Here is a 23,421-nt window from a genome sequence, read left to right as displayed (position 1 = left end):
TCTTTTGAAAATTATCCTCATACAGTATGGAAATGGCAATAGTTAACAATCTTGCATACTTATCTAAACCCAATAGATTGGGTTGTATTATATTACCATTTTCCTATAACACTAGCTTCAAGCTGCCAAAATTTTGTTTAGAAATTTTGCATCCATGTCCATAAGACAGACTAACTTGTAATTTTCCTTTCTTGTAATTTTCTTGTCAAATTATGCTGGCTTCATAAAAATAGTTCACAAGTGTTTCTTCTTTGTCCATTCCTTTTATGTAGTGAATTAAACTAATTATTTTTAAAATAACAACCAAGCATTATTCTTGGAATAAATCCAAACAAAACAGCATACAATTATGTTTTGTTCTTAAACCTATCATGACAATCTTTATTTTTTAATTGGAGTGTTTAGTACATTCATATTTACTGTAATTACTAATTATTTGTTGTTTACCTCATTTGTTTTATGTTTCTTTTTCTTTCCCTTCTTCCCTTCTTTTAAGTTAAGTAGTACTTACTATTTTTACCTCTCCATTAGCTTTTCAGTTATACATTCTTTTATATTCTTAAAGTGTTTCTTCTACTATTCTTATATAAAGTGTTTCTTAGATTACTGTTATACTGTTTATCTTCAAGTTTGCAACATGAATTCTTGACTTGCAAGAGTCTAACATAACTTAGTATTTACACTTCCCAAAAATGTTCATTTGTTAGAACACTTTTCTCTATTTACCCCATCCTGACTTATGTGTTATTATAATATATTCTGAATCAACATAAATTTTAAAAAAGATGCTATTATATCTGTAGAGTCAATAACCACTTAGATTTTCCTATATATCTACTTTTTTCTATTGCTCCTCATTCCTTCCTGCACTTCTGGATTTCTATCTGGGACTATTTTCCTTGTGCTGAATGCACTCCTTTTTTAAAATAATTATTGACTTTTTGATGTACAGTTCTATGAATCTTAATGCACATATAGATTTGTATGCACCACCACAATTGTGATGCAGAACATGAAAACTCCATTTAATACTTCTTTTTTTTTTTTTTAAGATTTTATTTATTTGACAGAGAGACACAGCAAGAGAGGGAACACAAGCAGGGGGAGTGGGAGAGGGAGAAGCAGGCTTCCCGCTGAGCAGAGAGCCCGATGCGGGGCTTGATCCCAGGACCCTGGGATCATGACCTGAGCCGAAGGCAGACACTTAACGACTGAGCCACCCAGGTGCCCCATTTAATATTTCTTCTAATAAAAGTCTACTGGTGACATATGTAATATATACCCTCAGCTTTTGTTTTCCTAGAAATACCTTTATTTTGCCTGCACTTTAGGTTATTTTCATAAGGTATAGAATACTAGACTGGCTGTTACTTCCTTTCAGGCTTTTAAAGATGTCATTCGATCATTTGGTTTCCATAATTTCTACTGAGATATTAACTTTCAGTCTTGGTGGTTCTTTGAAAGTAATGCATCTTTTCTTCTATTTGCTTTTATCATTTCTTTTTATTTTTAGTAATTTGATTATCATGTGCCAATGCATAGGTTTTTGGGTTTTTTTTTTTGTTTTGGTTTGGGTTTTTTTGCCTTTATTCTGCTGAGGGTTCTTAGTAATTTTTGATTCTGGGACTCACAACTTTCTATCACTTTGGGGAAATTCTTGGTTATTATCTCTTCAAATATTGCTTCTGCCACATTCTCTTCCTCCCTTCTTGAACTCCAATTACATATGTTAGAATGTTTCATATGATAGACCATGTCTCTTAGACTCTTTTCTGTATTTTCCATCCTTTTAGTACTTCAGTCAAAATTTTTCTACTACCCTATCTCCACCTCACCAGTTCTCTCTTCAGCTGTGTCCCACATGCTGTCAAACCCCATTTATTGAGTTCTAATTTTGATTACTATATTTTTCAGCTCTAAATTTCTATATGCTTATTAAAAATATAGATTCTTGTTCTTTAACAAAAGTCTTCCTTTTTCCATTTATTTTCTTGATCACAGCAGTTATAATTATTTTTAAATCTGTTTCTGATAACTGTAATAATCTGGAACACCTGTGGGTATATTTCTATTACGTTTTTCTCTTGGCCCAGTTTCTTGGATCCTAGTAATTTTGGATTGAATGCTAATCACTGTGCCTGAAAAAGCGTAGAGGTTCCAGATGAAGTGATTTTCCTACAGGGAGGAATATCTATGGTCTGGCAAGCAGCTAGAGTAGGGACAGTTTATCTCAACCCAATCAGGTACTAAGATGAGTCAAGGCTGAGTTGTAACAAGGCTTGATCTACCCTAATGTGCCCCCTCGTAAGGGTCTCAACTGAAAGTCTATGACATTTACTAGATGCTGCCTCCTAGTCAGTTCCTGATTTCCAGTTTTTACCTCCACAACAACCTAAGACTGCTAAGAATTCCACTCTGCATTCCAGCTGCTTTTCTTGGCTTCTCAGACTTTCACTTTACGGACTAAGAGTCACCAAGTACTTCAAAGAGAACACCATCAAATGTCAGGCTCACTTCTCTGCACCTCCCTTTTCTTCTGGAACTTTGGCTTCTTGAGTCTTGGCTGATTTGGAAATCTACTCCAAGTGTTAGCTCCTCAGACCTATAAGACTGCCGGGAGCTCTGCCGATTCTCTGCATCTTAGTGCCTCACCTCCCCCCCCCCCCCCCCACCAAAGCTCTCAGCTTCTTTCTCAGTGCCAAGGATCATGGATGCCAAGAGGAGGAAAGAAGCTTTCAGGATGTTGGGCTTACTTCAGTGAGGTTCCCTCACTCTGATATCTGGACCCTTCACCTCCAGGCTGTCCCGGTGGCTCTCGGAATACTTCAAAAAGATCAATTTCAGTTGTATTCATCTTTTCCAGTTGTTCTCAACAGAAATCAGCAGTTTTCCACCACCTACTCCGTCATATCTGGAAATGGGAGTTGCCCCTTTGTTTCCTTCAACAACTGCATAGTACTTCACTTCATAGATATGCTATAGCTTCTTTGACCAGTTCTCTGCTGAGAAACATTTAGGTTGTTCCAGCCTTTTGCTATACACATAAAGTCACAGTGAATAGCCTTCTGTATCGATCTTCATATATTTGCAGTTGAATATTTGAGAAATGCATATGAAATTTTGCTAGACATTCCCAATTTCACTTCATAGACATTGTACCATTTTGTGTCCCCACCTACACTGTGTGAAAGTGCCCGTTTTCACATAGCCTTGCCAAAATTTACATTGTCAAACATTGTAGATTTTATTTCAATCTGATAGATGACAGTGTCTCAGTAGTTCTGAGATGCAGTTCTCTTATTGCAAATGAGGGCCATTTGTGTACCTTTTCTGTGAACTCTCTATTCATACCTTTGCTTATTTTTTAAATCAGGTTGCGTATCTTTTTCTTCTCAATTTTTAGGAAATCCTTATTACATTAAGCATATTAGTATTTTGTGATATAAGTTACAAAATTTTTCTCAATTTGTAATTATCTTGTGACTCTACTTATTTTGTTTTGTTTGCAATGTTGTCAATTTTTTTTCTTTTATTGAATTTTTTTTTTAATTCAGTTAGAAATTTTCACTCAGGTTATAAAATAAAATTCACCCATAGTTTTCTTCTAGTATTTGTGTGGTTTTTTGTTTGTTTGTTTGTTTCTGCCTTTGTTTTGTTTTCATTTAGATCTCTAACACATTTATAATTTATCCTGGACTACCTTATGAGAAAAAGATCCTTTCTTTTTTTTCTTTTTTCTTGCAGTTATCTATTTGCTCCACCACTATTTAAAGTAAAATTTCCCCTCTGATTCAGTGCCTCTTTTGTCATACACTATATTTTTCTTAACTATATTCTGGGCAATCTATTATGATCCTTCAGTTTAAAAGTCTTTTTCTGAGCCAGGATATCAATGTTTTAGAGGATTTTAAATGTTTTACTATATTCTAAGAGGATTAGCCATGCATCAGATATTCCTTCCAACTATTTCCTGGCTATTCTCAGTTGTTTATTCTTCCATATAAACTTCATAATCGACTTGTCTAGTTCTGAAGGAAAAAATCTGAGGAAATTTTTATTGAGGTTACATTAAATTTATAACTAACTTAGGGAGAAATAACATCTTTATGACGTTAAGTTTTCCTATTGAAGGATAGGTATTTTTTTCAATTTGTTCAAAGCTATTTTTATATCTTTCAAGAATGTTTTACAGTTTTATTATTTTTGCATATTTCATATTAGCTTGAAGTCTAGGTGTTTAAATGTTTGTTATTGTATACAAGGTCTTCTTGTTCATTATATCTTCAAATTGCTTATCAGTTATATATGAAGGCTAATGATTCCAATGTGCTCATATTACTACTATCATACTACTTTATTATCTCATGCTTGGACTTCTCCATTGATTCCTTTGGTTTTTCCAGATATACAATTATATTACCAACACAGGGTTTGCCTCTTCCTTTCCAATTCTTAGGAGTCTAATTGTTTTTGCCTGTTTAATGGAAGTAACTAACATTCAAATGCAATGTTAAATAATTGTAGAGGTAGTGGGCATCCTTGTCTTCTTCCTGACTTCAGGGAAATGCCTCCCTAAAGTGTTTGACATTTGACAATCATATAGGAAGCTGGTTTTTGGACTGATACACTCACACACACACACATACACAAAATTTTATTAGGCTAAAAAAAGTTTTTCTGTGCTATTTTTTTCATTATATGCTAGACATCTGTATTTGAAAAATTATTTGTAGAAATGAGGCCTAGGATGATATAGCTTGCTCCAGAGAGTTTTTGTTGCTTATGCCATAACTATGGGGGCACTATTAACAATCTAGACTAATCCTATTCTAATTTTAGGTTTTAGAGTTTCTAGGTCTTTCAAATGACTTGAAAAGAGGCTGTGCTCCATATGAGGGCCCATTTAGTTCTAGTCCACCCTTACTTTTAGCGGGCAGCTCTTCATGGTTCTGATCCCAAAGTACAGGGCATGTCCCAGGGCCAAAACCTTGTCAAGCCCTAGACCCAGAGCTCTTTTGATACAGCCTCAAGAAGTTTTTAAAAGTGTAGCTCAATATTTCAGTTCCCCCTTCAAGATCTGCAAATGTTCCCCAGACAAAGGTAGCTCCAATACTACTCACACTCTTGATTTCTGTCTTCTCCCGGATCCTGACCAGTAATTTCTCACTACCTTAATTCTTTGATGATTTTAAAACTGAATTTTTATTTTATCTAGCTTTACTTTAGTGTTATCTTTAGCAAGAGGGTTGGTCTGAATCATTTCATCCTCTGTTACCAAAAGTAGCACTCCTAGTTGATGACAACAAATTAAAAATAAATTTAAATCAATAAAAAGAAAAATGAAAGAAAGCAGCCTTTTTGAAAATCACATTTTTCAATGTGTGGAAGATTTCAAGGTGTGTCTGAACAATCATTTATAAACAGATACTTCTCCACAAACAGATAACAGCATGAACTTCTTATGACTAAAAAGTAATAAAACAATACAATTTATCTCCACAATATGCCCCCCCAAAGTAGCATAACTTCGTAGTCATACCTTACATTTTATCCAATTTATATATCATCTAAGCTCTGCTAGGCTTACCTTAAGGCACATGAGATGTTATGAAACATCTTTGCTCAGAAAATGCTGAGCTATTTCTTGATTCTTATCTGTTGCCTAAGCAAATCTTTCCAGGGAAGAATTTCTCCTCACATACATAAGCAAAAAAAATAAGCAAACAAAAAGAAACAACAACAAAAAAAGCATAAGACACTTCCAGCTCCTTGCTCCTTTACTGCTCTGCCAAATACAATGTGATGTGAGATCTCTTGACTTGACCACATACTTCTGTGGGACTCTATCCCCACGTTCCTCAATCTCATTTCTTTCAGTCACTCAGAAGCATAACTCATTGGTTTAACAACAGTACTTAAGAATTTGAACCAAATACTTTTATAACAGTTTGCAAAGCAACGACACAGGGCAGGTTGGCTAATATATTTGGAACAGGATCTGACATTTAATGAGAATTGGCAATGCTGAAACAAGCACTTGAAGGCAGTCACTGTAGGGAACCTTGGGAGGGATGGAGAGTTAGACCCATTTCAGGCAAGGCCTGGAGGTGCTATATATTTGGCTTCCAATGTTCAAAATATATATCCATTACTGGGGATCTCTTCTGGGAAAGAACAAACTAAGGTGATGCAGACAAGCCTTCCTTTCCATTGCAAACACACAGAAGAGTTGGATGTAATAGTAGTTGTTTTAATTGCAGTATTTCATAATTCAGCTACAAAGAAAATATGGGAGATGACCAGTGAGAGGGAGCTGAGGCAGCACAGGGGTATGGAGGCCCACTATAGACAGAGCCCTGACAAAGGCCCTGGGGCCTGGAGTGTGAAGGTCCAACATGGGCAACAGACTTGGCCTCCAAACTGCAGGGGGTGGAGGAACTGGAGCCAAGCTCAGGCATGAATCACTAAGCCTCATTTGTGAAAGGGGAACTGGCAGTTTCTGTGCACTGGCCCAGGAAGGAGACAAGAAATTTGGTCTTTTATGCATCTTGGGTAGGGGAAAAATATTACCCTTGGGGAATCAAAACCTCAGGCATCTGCCATATATGGGTATGAAAGAATATAAACCCATAGCACTATCTTATACCATATAAAAATAATTTCAAAATCAATTAAAGACTTAAACATAAAAATTAAATAAAAATCCTGCAAGAGAATTGAGGCAACTCTGCATTCAGAGTAAGGATAGTAGAGACCTTCTTAACCAGGACTGGAAACCGACAAGTTACTTAAGAAAGATTGGTATATTTGGCTCTGTAGTCTTTTTAAATGCTTTATGGCAAAAGATACGATAAACAAAATTAATAAAAATAGACTCAGAAAAATTTTTGTCACAGATGACAAAAATTCAAATGGCCAACAAACATATGAAAAACTAGGCAAACTTAATAATACTAAAGGAAATGCACATTAAATTTACAGTGAGCTATTTGTTCCATAGCCATCCGACTGGCAAAATTTTTAAATATTCATAATATCTATTTGTTGTTGGGATTCAGGGAAAAGGGTAATTTTAGATATTGGTGAGGGATATGTGAATTTTATAGCTTTTTTGGAAAGTAATCTGGTCATTACTATTACAAATTTTAAAAATATACATTATATCTCATTTCTGATCATCCATCCCTGGGGCCAGCAAACTATGGCTGTGGGCCAAATCTAACCCACTACCGGGTTTTACAAATTCAGTTTTATTAGAACACATCCACTCATTTGTTTACATTTTGTCTATGGCTGCTTTGGGGCAAGGCAGGGGAGGGGTAAGAGAAGACTGCATGACCCACCAAGCCTAAAATATTTACTATCTGGCCTTTTTCAGGGAAACTTTGCTGACCCTTGATCCATCCCATGGAAATAAAAGCACAGGTCTGCAGCGCTATTTGTACAACAATGCATATTGGAACACTGCTTATAAGAACAAGCAAAATGAAAGTCCATTGTTGGAAAGTGTTTCAATAAATTATAGTATGTCCACACCATGGAACAGTAAGCAAGTCTTAAAACCAATGAATGAACATTCTACCAGTAGATTTGGAAGGATTTCCATGGGGTATCTTTGAGTAATATATCAAGAAGCAAGTGTACAATTCTATTTTTTTAAATAAACAATAAAGTGTACAATTCTATTTTTTTAAATTGGCACATAACTATGTGCCAATATATTTGTATATAAAGGCTTAGTTTAAGATGATATGACCAAGGCAAATACACAGGAGAATATACACTGCATTACTCACAGGAGTTACATAGAATAGGGAGAAGATGAAGAAAGTGGAGGGCTGAAGGAAAGAACCACATATAAGAGAGAGAAAAAGAAGATTACACACACACACACACACACACACACGTATGTCTGACAAGGTCACATTGATGTATTTATATAACATATAATTTTGTGTATGCATATAAGCAGACAATGAAATGAAGATTTAAATGGAACTCAATTGAAAGGTTATACCAATTAGACATGGGTGAAGAGAGAATTAACAAACTGAAAGGGAACTATGAGGAAATCCAATAAAATGGAGCACACAGATAGCGTTGAAAAATACAAAGGATCCAGCATTAGTCTACTCAGAAGCCCAGGAGAGAAGAGAGAGGATAGGGTAGAAATGATTTCAAGGCAATGAATGAGAATTTTCCAGAAATAGGGAGGCCCTAAGAAGCACCACAACTCCAAGCAACATGAATCAAACACATCTACCCCTAGCAACTTGGTGGTAAAACTGTAAGACAGCAAAGTAACTGGTGTGTGTTGGGGGAAGGGGGCCGATAGCTTACAAAGGGATGATCATTTATAGCTTTCCTAATTGTGCAACAATACAGCCCAGAAGAAAATGGAATCATAACTTCAAAATGCCAAGGAAAAATACTTCCAATCTAAAATTCTAGACGCAGCTCATGTCATGAGGGAAGGCAAGATAAAGATATGTCCAGAGCAAGACAGAGTGTGTACCACATGAAGACCTTCGCCGAGGGAATTTCTTTTCTTTTTTTTTTTTTTAAGATTTTATTTATTTATTTGAGAGAGAGAAAGCATGTGAGAGCATGCGTTTGGGGGATGGTGCAGAGGGAGAGAGAGAGAATCCCAAGCAGACTCCCCACTGAGCGTGGAGCCCAACGCAGGACTTGATCTCACGACCCTGAAATCATGATCTGAGCTGAAACCAATAGTCAGCTGCTTAACCAACTAAGCCACCCAGGAACCTGCCAAGGGAACTTCTGAAGGAGGTAAAGTCTTGGGTGAAAATAAACTGAAGCCAGAAAGAAGAATGGATTGCAAGACACAACGAAGAGTAAAGAAATTGGTAAATATGTTGGCATAAGGAAAGAAGCATAAACTCTTAAAAAGCTATAATAATAACGATGACTAATGAGTGACTAATAATAATTTCTTAGTTAAAACTAGGGCAGAACAAATACACTCAACCACAATGGCATGAAAGATGGGGAGGACGGAACACTTACCTACTCCCAAGGTCCTGCCACTGAAGAGGGAACATTACTGTCTAGCTTTAGATTTTGTTGAACACACATCCTTGTTTTTTTCAAAAAAAAATTAAAGGACAAAGACTACAAATGCCCACCCACGGACAATCAGGCCTTTAAGCTGCTGGCAATGTAAAACACCTGGGGCTGAGTGAAGCAGGAAAGAGATGGATTCAAAGAACGTCAGACCCAGAGTGAGGGCTCCCTGGGGTGGGGGGCAGGGGGGAAGGCGGGGGAGGGGGGCACCCACCGTGGGGCCCCGAGCTCCCACCCAGGTGACAATGCTAGCACAGCAAAGCTGCCCAGGGGGCAGAGGGTTCTTTCACTTTTATAGAGTGGCCTCAGCCTCCCAAAGACACAGGAGGAAAGGGACGTGCCCCAGGAGATCATCCACGAGTCCACTGAACAACTTCACACAGACGCACTCTAACACTAAAACAATCTGAATAGGAAGTATAACTTCCTGTAGCCGGAAAGGGGAAAGGAAGACAGTTTAATCAAGACAATGGAAGGTAGGAAAGGGGAGGGTGTTATCCATTTCCTAGGGTTGCAGTCACAAAGTACCACACGCTTGAAGGGCTTCAAACCAACAGGAATGCATTCTCTCAGGGTTCTGGGGGCTGGAAGTCCTGAAAGCAAGATTTCGGCAGGCCTGATTCTTTTTTTGGAGGCTTTGAGGGACATGCCGTTCCGTGCCTCTGTCCTAGCTTCTGGAAGTTGCTGGCAATCCCTGGTGTTCCATGGCTTGTAGATGCATCACTCCAGTCTCCGCCTCCACCTTCCTTCCCGTGGGGCTGCCTCCGTGTGTGTGCCTTTGTGTGTGTGCATTTCCCCCTTCTTACAAGGACACCAGTCCTTAAACTAGGGCCCAACCTAATCTCGTATGACCTCATCTTGGCACGATTACATCTGCAAAGATCCCACTTCCAAAAAAGGTCTCATGTGCAGGCCCCAGGTGAACATGAGTTTTGGAGGGACGCTATTTGACCCAGTACAGGGTGGGGGGGGCAGGAGGTCGGAGGGGTCAAAAAAAAAAAAAAAAGATAGTAATCACCTGGGGGAAAACCTGTTAAAAATGCAGATCCTTAGTGCCAACCTCCTCGAGACTCTGATTCAGTGGACCAAATGAGGAAGGGCCAAGAATCTGCATTTAGCTAGCATCCCCGTGATTCTTGCTAAAAACACTGGTTGGGCAGGACACACAGAGGGGAAGGGCTCTACTAGAGGAACCCACACCAGGCCCCAGGAGCATGGGATCCAGGGAAGGCTGCATGGGACAGGTGGTTTTGAGGGGGGAATTAAAGGACAGAGAAGGTCTCCGGGCCGGTGATAGGCTTTTGCAGTAGCACAGAGCATAGTGCTAAGAACCAATGGTTTGGGGTAGCGAGGAAGGTGAGAACCGCCAGCGCCTTGGGTTTCTTTCCGTGTTTCTTTTTTGGGTCTGAGGAGGAGCGCAAAGAGCCTGTTGTTACATGTCATCATTAATGAGGATGAATTAACGTGACAACACTCAGGGCAAGACCTGTTATGTATTTTGTTTTGAACTGTTTTGTGTCTAAATCAAATGTCTGAGTCTCTTGGCCAGGGCTGGTGAGGCATTCGGTATTACTCATGATTGGCAAACACATCTCCCTCCCTAAGAGCCCAAAGGGTCCTTCACAATCCAGAAAAGTTAGCAAAAGCCTTTATCCTTCAGTGCAACAGGGCTGCCTTCAAGAATGCTCATCATGTGGCACCCGTGAGAGCCACACACAGCATCACGATCTGGGCCACGGAAAACCTGGTTGCAGTTTTCAAAGCTGGAACTTAGAGCTCAGATCCCCAGGACCAGCAAGACACCCCCCATCAGACACCTGCCACCTTCCAGGGATCTGTGAGAATGGGGTGCAAGTTCCTGCTTCCAATCCTTGGGAATCCAGCTGCATTCCCCACAGGCCCCTGGGTCACTTTCCCTGAATGTCTCTTCCCTACCAACCCTTTGCAAGGCCTGCTCCCTGGTGGACAAGCCAGATTTAGAGCCCTCACAAGCCCACACCTGCGGTGAGGGAAAGCCAGCACTAGAGGACACAAAGACCCATTGTCCCACTGGAGGAGTGGGGAGGAAACGGAAGAAAAGAGACACCAGGACTTTCTCAATCTATCCCGCCATCTCTGCTCCCATAAATTAGGGCTTCACCTTGTGTTTGCATTCAAACACGTATTCATTTCCCTTTGTGCTAAATGACCTCAGGTGATTTGTTTTTGCTTGTTTGGTTTTTGTATTATGTGGATGCTTTATGTGAAAAAGCAACTGCGCTTCCTTTCTCTAAGCAACAAGGCAGAAGCCGGGGTTGGCATTCACCACGTCCATGGCCAAGCTATCTTACCTCTCTGAACCTCAATTTCTTTACCTGTGAGGTACCGCTAATATTTTCCCTGACTTCCTCGCAACTCACAAAGCTGTGGGGTTCGAGGAAGGCAATATATTAAAAAAGGATGGTGCACGTCGAAGGCGCCACCAACACTGAGCCTTACTATTTCCAATAACATCTCACCCATCCATCACTCATTTTCTGAAACTGTCTAATTTCTGGGCCCAAACAATGGGAAGTGAAGTTCAAATGCGATGCGTGAGCGCTCCTTTCTCTCTGACTTCCAGCCCTCATCAGTAGGAATCAGCGGGCCTAGAAATATTGTCTCCTCAGCTTTAGATGGAGAGAAAGGATGTCCCTGTGTGGCCAGAACGGCCCTGGTTTGTATCTGTTGTCCAGGCCCCGTGATGAATAACCTGCCCCCCTCCCCTTCGCTCTCAAAAGTGTTCCAGTTTGATCAATTTATGTGCTCACCCTAGCTGCTTTAAGTAAAGAGGATTAAGTAAAATACTTGTGATGCAAAGCAGGATGCCTTGTAATTACCAGACCCATCAACGCCTGCCCGTCTAAACACACGCCCCTGACAGGAATAGAAAAGAACACTCCCCTAATGCTTGAAATCTGTCGCCATCTTGTGGCCAAAAGCTGCTCTTCCGACAGGATCTTTTGACCTTTTCAGAAGGGAGGGAGGAGTAACCCACCCACCCAACATACACAGAATTAGGGGCTTACAAAATAAGTATCTCATGAACATACATTTTTTGCTTGCTGATTAAAGATACCAGTAACTGTTTTCAGGAGAATGTGGACAAGGCAGGAATTAGGCCTCTGATTTTACACTAAGGTTCCAACTAAAAGATTGAATATATATGCAGCCTGCCGGTTAGAATGTAATTTCGATAGAGGTTCTGCCTTATATTGAAATACTGACAAATTCAACACAGTGGGGATGATGGTGCTTAATCAAGTAAATCCACCAGCGAATGTTTCCTTCTTGGTGGGGCCACTGAAGGAGAGGAAGACGTCCATGTAACGAATGAACCGCCTGGAAAGGGGTCCTACTTCCCTGAGATTCCCTGATGCTTCCCTGAGAAAGTGACCTGTGAGGAGAAATCTGGTGAAGGACCAGGGGACAAGGGGAGGCGAGGCAAGTAGTCAAGTCAGGGCAAAGTGCCAGAGGAAGGGTCCAGGGGCAGCCCACAATGCTGTCACGGTAGAGAGGGAGGGGCCGTGGTGTGAGATGAGGCTGGTCAGTGAGGTCTTGTAGCAGGTCACCGGGCATGTGAAGGACTTTTCACCCCTTTTCTAGGAGCACTGGGAAACCATTCACATGTTATAAGCAAGGAGACTTGCTTTTGAGTTTCAAAAAGATCATTCTGGTGAGGATGAGGAGCAAAGACTTGAGAGGGGCTCTCATGGATTTAAGACAACCACTACTGCAGTGATCCATGTGAGTATTACAACCATAGAGAATACTCAAAATACACTGGGCACTGTTTCTTTTTCTTTTTTTTTTTTTTTAAGTAGGCTCTACGCCCCAGCATGGAGTGTGACATGGGGCTTGAACTCACAACTGAGAAATCAAGACCCAAGCCAAGATCAAGAGTAGGATACTTAATCGCACCATCCAGGAGCCCCCACTGGGTACTGTTCCTAAAGGCTTTGTGTGTGTATTCACTCATTTAATCCTTACAAAAACCCTATGAGATTGGTACCATTACTACACCCATTTTATAGATGCAAAATGAGGCACAGAGAAGTCTAATTCCAGAAGCCCCTCCCCCTTGTGACCAATACACCCCAATGCCTACTGATGGTAATAAGAAAATGAGAAAAACAGGTGGTTTCAGGACTATTTCAGAAGTAAAACCAACAAGATACGAAGTGCTAACTATGGGGACTGAAAGAGGGGTCAAGGATACCTAGGCTGTGGACTTAGCAACTGTGCAGGGACACTGGAAGAACCACAGGCTACGGACTTGACTTTGCAGGTGTTGAGTTGGACCGGTGTTTAAGACAAGCAGAGGAGATACTGAGAAGGCAGGTGGCTCAAGAGATAGGAATGTGGTCCCACTGGTGGAAGAGATGGTAACTGAAGTCACAAGTAGGATTGCCTGAGGAGACAGCACAGGGTAAGGAAAAGGGGACTACAACGTAGCCCGGGGGAACTCGGACATTTACCTGCAGGATAAGCCTGCAAATGAGATGAAGGGGGCAGGGCCAGACAGGGCAGTACTGAAACCTGTAAAGCCAGGAGAATTCAGTATCCTGAAAGCCAAAACAACGCTTCAAGGAAGGGATGAGCAACCACAGCAGATGCGGTCAGGAGGTGAGGCCAAGTTGAGGGCTGGAAAATGCCCTTCGGATCTTGTGTGCTGGGCATCCCAGAGGTAACTACTCAGAGAAGACTGCCGCCCAGACAGAAGAGTGGCTGGCCACCCAGGGGAGAGAGAACAGGCCTTTCCTTCTTCCAACATAGAATGTGCTTAATGCCCATTTAAATGTGGACGAGAATGATCCAGCTGACAAAGAGCCTGGATATGGAGAAGAAATACGGTTTGCCCTTTGTACAACTCGGGTTTGAACTACGTGGGCTGTCCACGTCCACAAGGATTTTTGTCAGTACAAACAGCACCGTACTGTAAATGTATTTTCTCTTCCTGATGGTTTTCTTACTGGCTCTTCTTTTCTCTAGCTTACTTTCTTATAAGAATACAGTATATAACATAAAACATATTAACAAAGTATGTTAATCGACTGTTTATGCTATTGATAAGGCTTCTTGTCAACAGTAGGCTATTAAGTGTTGGGGGAGTCAAAAGTTATAAGCAGATTTTTGACTGACTGACACATTGTTCAAAGGCCAACTGTAACTTACAGCATCAATTTGCTGAGAAGGTAGGAGAACAGGATCCAAAGCACAGGAGGGATTATTTCAGATAGGCAGAGGGGTCTGTCCTCTAATGGACCAGGCGGGAAGGAGAGGGTGGGAATAGATACACAGTTATGAAAACTCTGTAGAAGGGTGCCAGGCTCATAACCTCTGTTCTCTGTTTAATCAAAATCGTTCCCAAACCAGCTTATTTCCGTTATCTCCGATATTATAATTCTATAATTAAATACTACAATGAAATATGAGTGTAAAAAAGGTTGCTATTTCTATGTAAACTTAGTTGAATGTTTTGTGAAAAGCTGATAAAGGCAAGATACTGAAAATCCTATCCATCTAGGGACAAGTGAGGCAACTGTAAAAAATGGGAAAATATAGTGAAAAATCTTTGCTCTGCAAGGTTCTGGTCTTGTTCCAATTTTAAGAGAACAAAACCAGAAATCGCAGGATTATAAGTCTAAACATTTACAAAGAAAACAAGATTGAAACTCTAATGGATCTCTATTCAGTGAGAAAACAGCCTTGGCGTTACCTCAAATAGCATAGGATGAATGTGTTTTCTTGATTCCCCATTTCAACTGACTTTTTCAATGGACTGACCAACTCCTAGAGCAAGCTGGCATTAAGAAGCCTTCTATGGTTACAAATGTGAATAAGAAGGAAGAAAAGAAGAGAGGGAGGGTAAGTAATGGGTTGCCTACTCTAAGGAATATGCTTAACTAGGTTTTTTTTTTCTTTTTTTAATGTACTCCTTACAATAATCCTAGATGTTATCATTCCCATTTAGTAGTTCGGGAAACAGGTTAAGTAACTACCAGCTATGAAGATAAAGCATGTGGATAGGAATTCAGTTCTCCTGACTTCATCCTACGTTTCAGATGGGCCATTTCCACTGGTCTTACCCGTACCTGGACTTTTCCCCAAACTATGCTCCACCCGCATCCTCCATCAGCCACCCATCATGCGTTCATCCTTATCCTTGACCTCCCATTGTCTATTCACCCACCAAACCCTGTCACATCAGTTCCCGTGGATATTTCTTCCACGTGTCCACTACCACCAGCCCTGGACAGACTCACATCGTCTTCTGCCTGGACTACTGCAAGAGTCTCCTGTTGCTGGCCAGATGTGAGCAATATCATTCTACATCTATATAGCAGTGGAACACTTGCTCTTCTTTCGAATTCTTTTTTCAGTTTGCTTCTAGCACATTACTTTCCTTCAGGTAGGTTCCTGGTTTTCTCCCCAGTCCTTCTCAATGTCCTAATGGTCTCTTTTTCTTTCACCTGCCTGTTCAATATTAGTGCTCTTTAGGGGCCACTCCTTGGGTCTCTTCTCATTCTATCCTCCTCCCCTGGTAGATCCTATTTTTGTCTTCAGCTTCAACTGCATTCACATACGGATGATCACAGTCCGTATTTTCAACCCTGCCCCTCAGACCGTTTTTACAACTGGTATTTCTGTCCACCTAATGCCCCATAAGCACATCCAACTCAAATATGTATACCCATAACTGGACTCTCATCCCCCAACTCCCTGTGGCTGACCACAGACCTACTTCTTCCATATGCATCCCTCAGTGTGACCAATTTCAAACTCAAAGGTTAAAATCCTTTACTTATCCTTGTCCTTCACTTGTCTTCACAATCCAATCTCAGGTCCTGCTGATTCTTCATATTTTCACATTTCCCATGGTTGTCACTCTTTCCCACTTTCTATTTTCTTTAACTTAGACTACAGTAAGATACATCCTGTTTCCACTGTGCCTCCAAAGCAATCCTCCTTGATCCAGTGAGCATGAGCTTTCGGGGTCACGTGTACTTAGTCCAGGTGCCTGCGAGAGTAGTCATTCAATATATGTTAAACAAGTGAATCCATGCTCTCGCTCAACTCAAAGTATTTCAGTGTTTTCCAACACAATGCATGCACTTCAAAGCCCTTGCCATCACATACAAGGTCTCTTGTGACTTAGATCTTTCCTACTTCCCCAGTTACAAACCACTATGCCCTAGAACTACTCTCTATTCCAGGAATAACCAACCATCTACCATTCTCCAAACAAAGCATCTTCCCATAACTCTGACTTCGCACATGTTTTTCTTCTGTCTGGAATCCTCTTCTCATCTTCTACCTGGAAAACTCCAACTCCTCCAAGATTTTTAGAGCTTTTGCTTTCTTTCCGTCCATTCTCCTCCCCGTTCCCCCAACATTCTCCATAAACAGCATCATTTTTATAACTGAAGTACTCACTTGCACGTAACACACGTAACAATCTCATACTGGCCTGTAGACTGTAGAGCTGCCGGGGGGACCAGAATGAAGAGAAAGCTTTCTCACAGCTCTCCAAAATCATTCCTCTTTCATTTTCAGGAAACCCCTTCCTCCTTTTAAGGGCCATCTAACATCCCAGACCTCAAGATCAGTCTTCCAAGTCTCTGAACTAATCCCCAGTACATGGTCCTCTTCTCCATCCCAACTCCAACCATCATGCATTAGTGATCATATCGATAGTCCACATATACCCTAGAATGAGTCCCCAGTTCTGATTCCTTTTCTATGGCTGTATTTAGTGACACCGCTCAGAACTGCTTCACCTCTAAAATTCTAATCTCCACCCCAAACTTCCTTCTATCCATTACACACAATGTCACCTCATTTTATCTTCAATCTCTACCCCTTCCTATTCACCCAATTTATCAGTGTTTTACTGATTAGACTTCTCTTACAGCCCAGCCCAAATCTCACAGCCAATCTCCAGCAGTCTCTAACGGCCTTGCCCTTTAGCCTTTAGACACTCCTACCATCCGAAGCCTGACCCTGGCACGATCCACTTTTCCCCACTCTACATTCTTGGCAGCTGAGCACTGCCGGAGAAAAATGAAAAACTTGGCTCCTAGCCACTGCAATTAATGATTTCCCATCTCAAACTGGTTTTCAAAGGCACTCCTCAATCTTTTCACTTGGCTTTGGTCACTTAGTCTTCCGGATGGTTACTACTAACAAAAACGTGAGACATGACTATGGTAAACAGAGTATCAGAACAACCTCGAGGGTGTTGGATAAAGTATGAGAAGAAAACCAAAGGCCACACATGGTCAAAGCAATTTAGCTCCAATGCTGTATGTCCTTTGGGTTCTAAGTCAATTATTTTCATGGCACTAGGAATACTACTGCTGTCTTCTTACAGATCCTTAGAGTTTGAAAAGTGTGGTGAAGGGTGGACCACTGGTAAAAATGACTGCTTTCAACTCCCCTCATGCCCCAGGTACCTTTCATATTTACTAAACGTCATCAATGACACATACCAAACTTTTGTTTTCATTTTAATTTATTCTTTGCAGTTTAAAGTGAAAGTTAAAACATCAAACAAACCACAGAAGCTTTAGGTATAGTATTGACCGGTTTTAAAACAAAACAGTGAATGATCATTTACACACATTCCTTAAGTCTAAATTTACATTTTGTTATATAAAGGTACTATTACCGCACACAAGTCTAATTCCATATAAACCTATTTGTCAAGCAGCAGGATGACAATGCATCATAGCACAGCACAGATGTTTCCATTAAGAAACCACAGCAGCAGTATTTGGTGAATGGTTATGCAAAGAACTACCTGGAGGGAAATGTTAAACGCGGGTCATAAGACAGTCAGCACACATTAACAAATGGAAAATGTAACTTTTATTAATTTAAGATAAATGTTATTCTTTGCTTTCAAAGCTATAGGATACTTTAAAAGCAGACCATACAAGTTGCTTTAATTCTAGACTCAGTAACAAAATACTATTCCATTAGTTGCTTGGAAGTCTATAACCTTTGAGTACTGCTCATTGGCTTTTTAAAGTCAACTTCAAATATAAAAGCACTTGAAGTTTACCAGTCAAAAATCTAAAGTTACACTGGCTACATGTTACATTAAAACATACCTTGTAAGAAAGACAGACTTTAAAAAATACTGCATTGTTGACTTAAAATAATTCCGAAATAGGTTGCTCCTAAAAATAAAAATGCACCACTTTCAAATCTTTCAACACATTTTGGTTTAAAATAACATTTTGTGAAATCATTAACATGGTTCACCCACCTCTCGGCAAATATATTCCCACCTTTCAGCAAAGCAACAACTGGAAGTGGTTTTTAAACCTAGTATCATCTAAAGAAATGGGTCAGCACATATGTGAATTAGCTATTCACCAAAAACAATGTATTTAATGTTTCCACCATGAAAACAACACTACAAAATCCATTGGATGAATTCTATTTTTAGCTTAATGAATATATTAAACACCTCACTTAACAGTGCCACACTAATATTTAGCGGGGTTTTTTGGCGTTTACATCAGAGCAACGCAAACCAGTATGTTTGATACGAGCAATTTGCACAAAAGTTTCAGAGGCAAAGAGATACGGGAATGGTAAATTGGTAAGGAAATGAAACAACCCTGCTAGAGTCCTCGATTTTAGAATTTATCCTCAAAAGATGGCATAGTTAATCGCCATCGCTGTTTGTGAGCATTCAGACAAGACGGATACTTGTGTGTGCTCTTAATGCTCAGCACCTTCTAAACTTCAAAATTAACCACAGGCAAGTCAGTCTTTCACTGAGAAACTGAAAAGGTACTTGGGAAATTCTGGCTGAGTGCAGCTACAAAAGCACCAAAATAGGCAAAGGAACAAAAACATATACCACACAAATAATTCTGTGTTAATATTCTTCTTGCCTTTCTTAGTGGCCTTAGAAATATGTACTATGTTGAGTGTTAACCGGGGGGGGGGGGGGGGTGCAAGAGAAAAATACAAGTTTTAAACAAAGGAATTAGCTTGTAGAATTTTCATATTGGCACCAGTGATTTCTTTTTACTCTCCGAGGAGTTAAAACATGGTAGGGTGTGAGCGATTAACATGCTTTTGGATATATTTCCCAATAAACAGAACATTTCCTTAAATTCTACTAAAAAAGACATCCTTGAAGCATAAATGTTAATAAATAATACCAACAAATACACCTTTCCATGGATTCTTTGTAGTATTGTAGATGACCCCTGCAGGTTGTGTGGGGTCATATGAGCCATCATTCCTTAATACTGAAACAGTATAGAAGCTCACTGGTTATTTAAGGTTTTTCGACAACTATTATTACCTAAACCTAAGGTATTCCCTATAAAGCAGAATCCACAGCTCAAAGTTTTAGACTATGAAAGATCTAATTAAATATCCTCCCAGTACCAAGAAGCTTTTAGGCATTAATTTTTCTAACTGACGACAGTTTTAATTTGATATCCAGCTAGTATGAAGCACTAAAATGAACGCTTGAAACTTGTCACTGTTCTGTTAATCCCTATAGGCACAGAATCATAGAAAAATGCATCCAGTATGGAAATGAAAGATTATGCCCCACTCTCAGCTGCTGGTTAAAACTAAGTACATGCTCTATAAATTCCCTTTTGGTATATCCAAAGGACTAGGCATACCTCAGGAATGCAAGTGGACTGTTGACAAAACCATCAGCACGGAGTATGAGGTATCATAATTACACACCGTCATAACATAGAGGTGATATCCTGGGATGACTAGTTTTTGAGAAAAAAGGGTAAACACAAAAAAAAGGAACTTGGAATTCATAAAAGAAATTGGCTTTGCAATTCAGTCTTGTACAGAGTGGATAACACCAAACAGGAAGGGTCTTTGAATCCGTATCTCTTCCCTGGTGAACACTCGGTCCAAAGTTCACTGAAGACAAACATGGGTAGCTGGCAAGTTATTTTCCAGTGAAGCGGGCATTTTCACCCACTCTGTTTTATCCTCGGTACCTAGGACCTCTGAGGTCTTGTCACTAATTGTCTGGGAAGAAGTACTTTCTCCACAGCACATGCCTTGAGCGTGAAGCCCTCCCATACAAAGGGAGAGACTAATCCTGCTCTTCTGAAGTAGAACTTCTAAGGCTAAGTCACTACTCTAAAATCTTGAATATGTTGCAAAAAAAAAAAATGTATCTCATAGAGCATAACTATTTTTTTTTTTTAAAGATTTTATTTATTTATTTGTCAGAGAGAGAGACAGAGTACAAGCAGGGAGAACGGCAGAGGGAGAAGCAGGCTCCCCGCTGAGCAGGGAGCCCAATGTGGGACTTGATCCCAGGACCCTGGGATCATGACCTGAGCCGAAGGCAGCCGCTTAACCGACTGAGCCACCCAGGCATCCCGAGGATAACTATTTTAACAGCATTATAAGAGACAGGATTAAGTACCCCAATAAATAATTTCTAGCTTACAAGGGAAAATAAATTTACAAACTATTTTTTATCTAAGATACCATCAATTGTAAGATGCACCATATATATAACTAAGAAAAAACACGGGCATTAAACTGACACAATGCTTTCATACCGCGTAGGATGTTTATATTTATTGAAACGGTTTTTTAGAGTGAAGCAGATGTTTAACACATCAATCTTGTGCATACCCGAAAGAAAGTATATGAAGTTAAGTGGTTAAGTTATAACTATCACCTCATATTCTGAGTCCAGCTCTTCTGAATCACTTCTCAAATCACAGCCATGGATGTCTGCTTTCGTCCACGTAAGAGCACCCGTGGGGTGATCAAACGCACTGGGGATACGGTGTTTCTTGAAAGAGTGCTCCACCACCATCTTCTGCTTAATGTCAGCTGAAAGTTCTGAGCAAAACGAGGTCTGCCGCCTTAGAGATAACCCTGCTCGGCGCATGAACCGGTCACACCAGCCTCTGGTTGCTTTGAATTTTGTTTCGTCTATCCCCAGGGTTTTGGCGATTTCTCCTGCCTTCGATCGCATTGCTTGGCGCGTGATGGGCAATGCTTTCGCACGCATCTCGCTAACAAAACGTAGTACAGCTTCATCCACCTGTGGGTATCTTCCTTTCTTAGGCCCTGTAAAGCACTTTGTTGTTGCTTTGCAAGAAAATATGGAATGGCGGTCACTCCTCCAGCGCCGGATATTTGCTTCACTAATTCCGAACGTTCGCCCCGCTGCCCTATTTCCATGCTTTTCTGCGTACACAATCACTTTTCGTTTCAATGCTGAATCATAGTGCAATCTTTTTGAAGACATCTTTAAATGCCAATTACACCTGACACATTTGGTACCAACAATACAGTGACGACGCTGTGACAAGCCGTTAATAAGTTCCCACCCGCGCAGGCTGCGATAATTACGTCACGACCCTCTCCTGGGGTTCACAGTAATCATGAGACACATCCCAATTTTGGACAAGGTAAAATGTGAAAACAAAAACAAAAATACAATATACATTACAGAATTAATAAAATATGGTTTTCTCAAGCCTGTCATGATTACCAGATTCACACAAGTGCAAGAAAATAAGCCCGGGAGCCAGAGAGTTAAGTATGTAAGTAGAAAGCTAGTGAAGCAAAAGATTATCTTTAAGATGAAATCTGCAATGGTCTGATTTGGTTTTAATTCCCTTTATTTTCATATGGCTTACATATAAATCTTTTTCTTTTAATTGGACTTAACATCCAAGTAAAAATGTTCTTAGATCTTTTACCAAACTGCAAAGCCAGGTCATTAAAGACAGAGGCTCCCCACTGCCTTTCGTCATTCACTAGTATGGGACTGGGGCTAGGGTCAGTGGCCTTCATCAGCGGGTGCCCTCCTTTGCCGAGCAGATCTGATCCTGTATGAAGATGATGAAGTGTCTTCTTCGGTCTCAGAGCCTGACGGCTCATGATCTCCCTCCTGAGATCCTGTGTCTCCCACCAGTTCCCGCAGAAACTTGAATTTCGATAAAAAAAGGTGCCATACAAAATACCAACCTAAAAAGGGAGAAACATGAGGAAAAACTATTACACACAGTATTATCAATGGAGGACACGTTAGTTAATTGTGCATGTGTCGGGGGTATACTACAAAGCAGTATGTATAGTATCAATATATATGTGATTACAAATATATATTTATATAACAAACACTTATTAATCATTTACTATGGACAGGCACAAGAATAAACTCTGACATTATACAAGGAAGGCAGTAAGTTTCTGCCTTCATGGAATTTAGAATCCAAGCGTGGTCTATCTACATTAAAATTATGATGACATTATGATATCTAAGTCAAAGTGTTTATTATATTAAAATCAAATTTCTGAGAGCACTTCACTAGGGAAAAAAGAAGATACTTTGCATGTCCTTGGGACAGTCATGTCTCAATGCTAATACTTACTAAGAGCAAGTCTGCTCTGATTGCAATGTGAAACCATTAAATGGCAGGGGTCAACTGCACTTCACTGAGAACTTCTGTCAGAGTGAAGCTATTCATAGTTTCTAGAAATAATACATTTTTAAAGAAAATTAATACATTTTCTTTAATTACATGATGAAAGAACAAAGCCAGACCACTACTATCTGAAGTTCAAGATTTTTAAAAATATGGTATATTTTCATGTCAAAGTCATTAAAAAGTCTGAACTCTCCTTAAGAATAAAAATTACTAACCATGTTTTGTTTTTGCAAGGAGTTTGAAGTTCACTACATTTTAGATGCCCATGAATAAGGATCAATAAAATGAGTACACAGGATAAAACCTCTGAACCCATGACTAGTTGCTCTGAAATGTTAAGCGCATTTTAAAACAAACAAAAGTAACCACTGTAACAAAGTTTTCCACACTAGTGTGCTTTACTGATGCCTTCTGCTCTAAACTCTCTAGTTTAGTAGAAAAGCAATGGACCATAGCATGTTCTGATGAGTAGCAGTTTATGAAGACAAAATCCAAGCAGCTTTTCTACCCCAGCACTACACCCAATCAACATGAATGACCACTTAAGGAAGTTTCTAATTCTACTTGTTTCTTTCTTGCAGTCTCTGAAGCAAAAAAACAAAAGAAAAAAGATCAACATAAGCTCCTTGGTATTAAAAGACTAACTTCAGGGGTTTAACCCTATTTCTCAAGGGTTTGCTTTCCCTGAAGTTTGAGCGCTGAATGCTAACTGAACCAAGCCACAAATGTACTTCGGTCAACCAAAAGTGTGAGTAATGCACTTAACTTCATAAAATAGTATTTTCATAATATTCCAAATTAGCATGCTCCCGTCTTCACCCACAATTCTCTGTAAAAGTGGGCACACCAAATT

The 23,421-nt window shown here is 40.0% G+C and overlaps 1 protein-coding gene across 5 annotated transcripts in view; it reads right to left on the bottom strand.

The window, feature by feature from the left end:
* SMIM13 (small integral membrane protein 13) overlaps positions 1–23,421 on the bottom strand; it is a 211,127-nt gene that overhangs the window by 164,332 nt on the left and 23,374 nt on the right. The window contains exon 2 of one of the 5 annotated variants that reach the window (XM_036106556.2): positions 17,600–22,104. The exons of the other annotated variants lie outside the window; for them this stretch is intronic. Within the exon in view, the coding sequence (XP_035962449.1) occupies positions 21,917–22,104 (188 nt within the window). The 3' untranslated portion in view covers positions 17,600–21,916. Of the gene's footprint in view, positions 1–17,599; positions 22,105–23,421 lie in introns of those variants that run through there. 5 annotated transcript variants of the gene reach the window in all.

The sequence above is a fragment of the Halichoerus grypus genome, chromosome 9, assembly GCF_964656455.1.
Source record: "Halichoerus grypus chromosome 9, mHalGry1.hap1.1, whole genome shotgun sequence".
Lineage (NCBI taxonomy): Eukaryota > Metazoa > Chordata > Mammalia > Carnivora > Phocidae > Halichoerus > Halichoerus grypus.
This window is presented reverse-complemented; position numbering and strand designations above follow the sequence as displayed.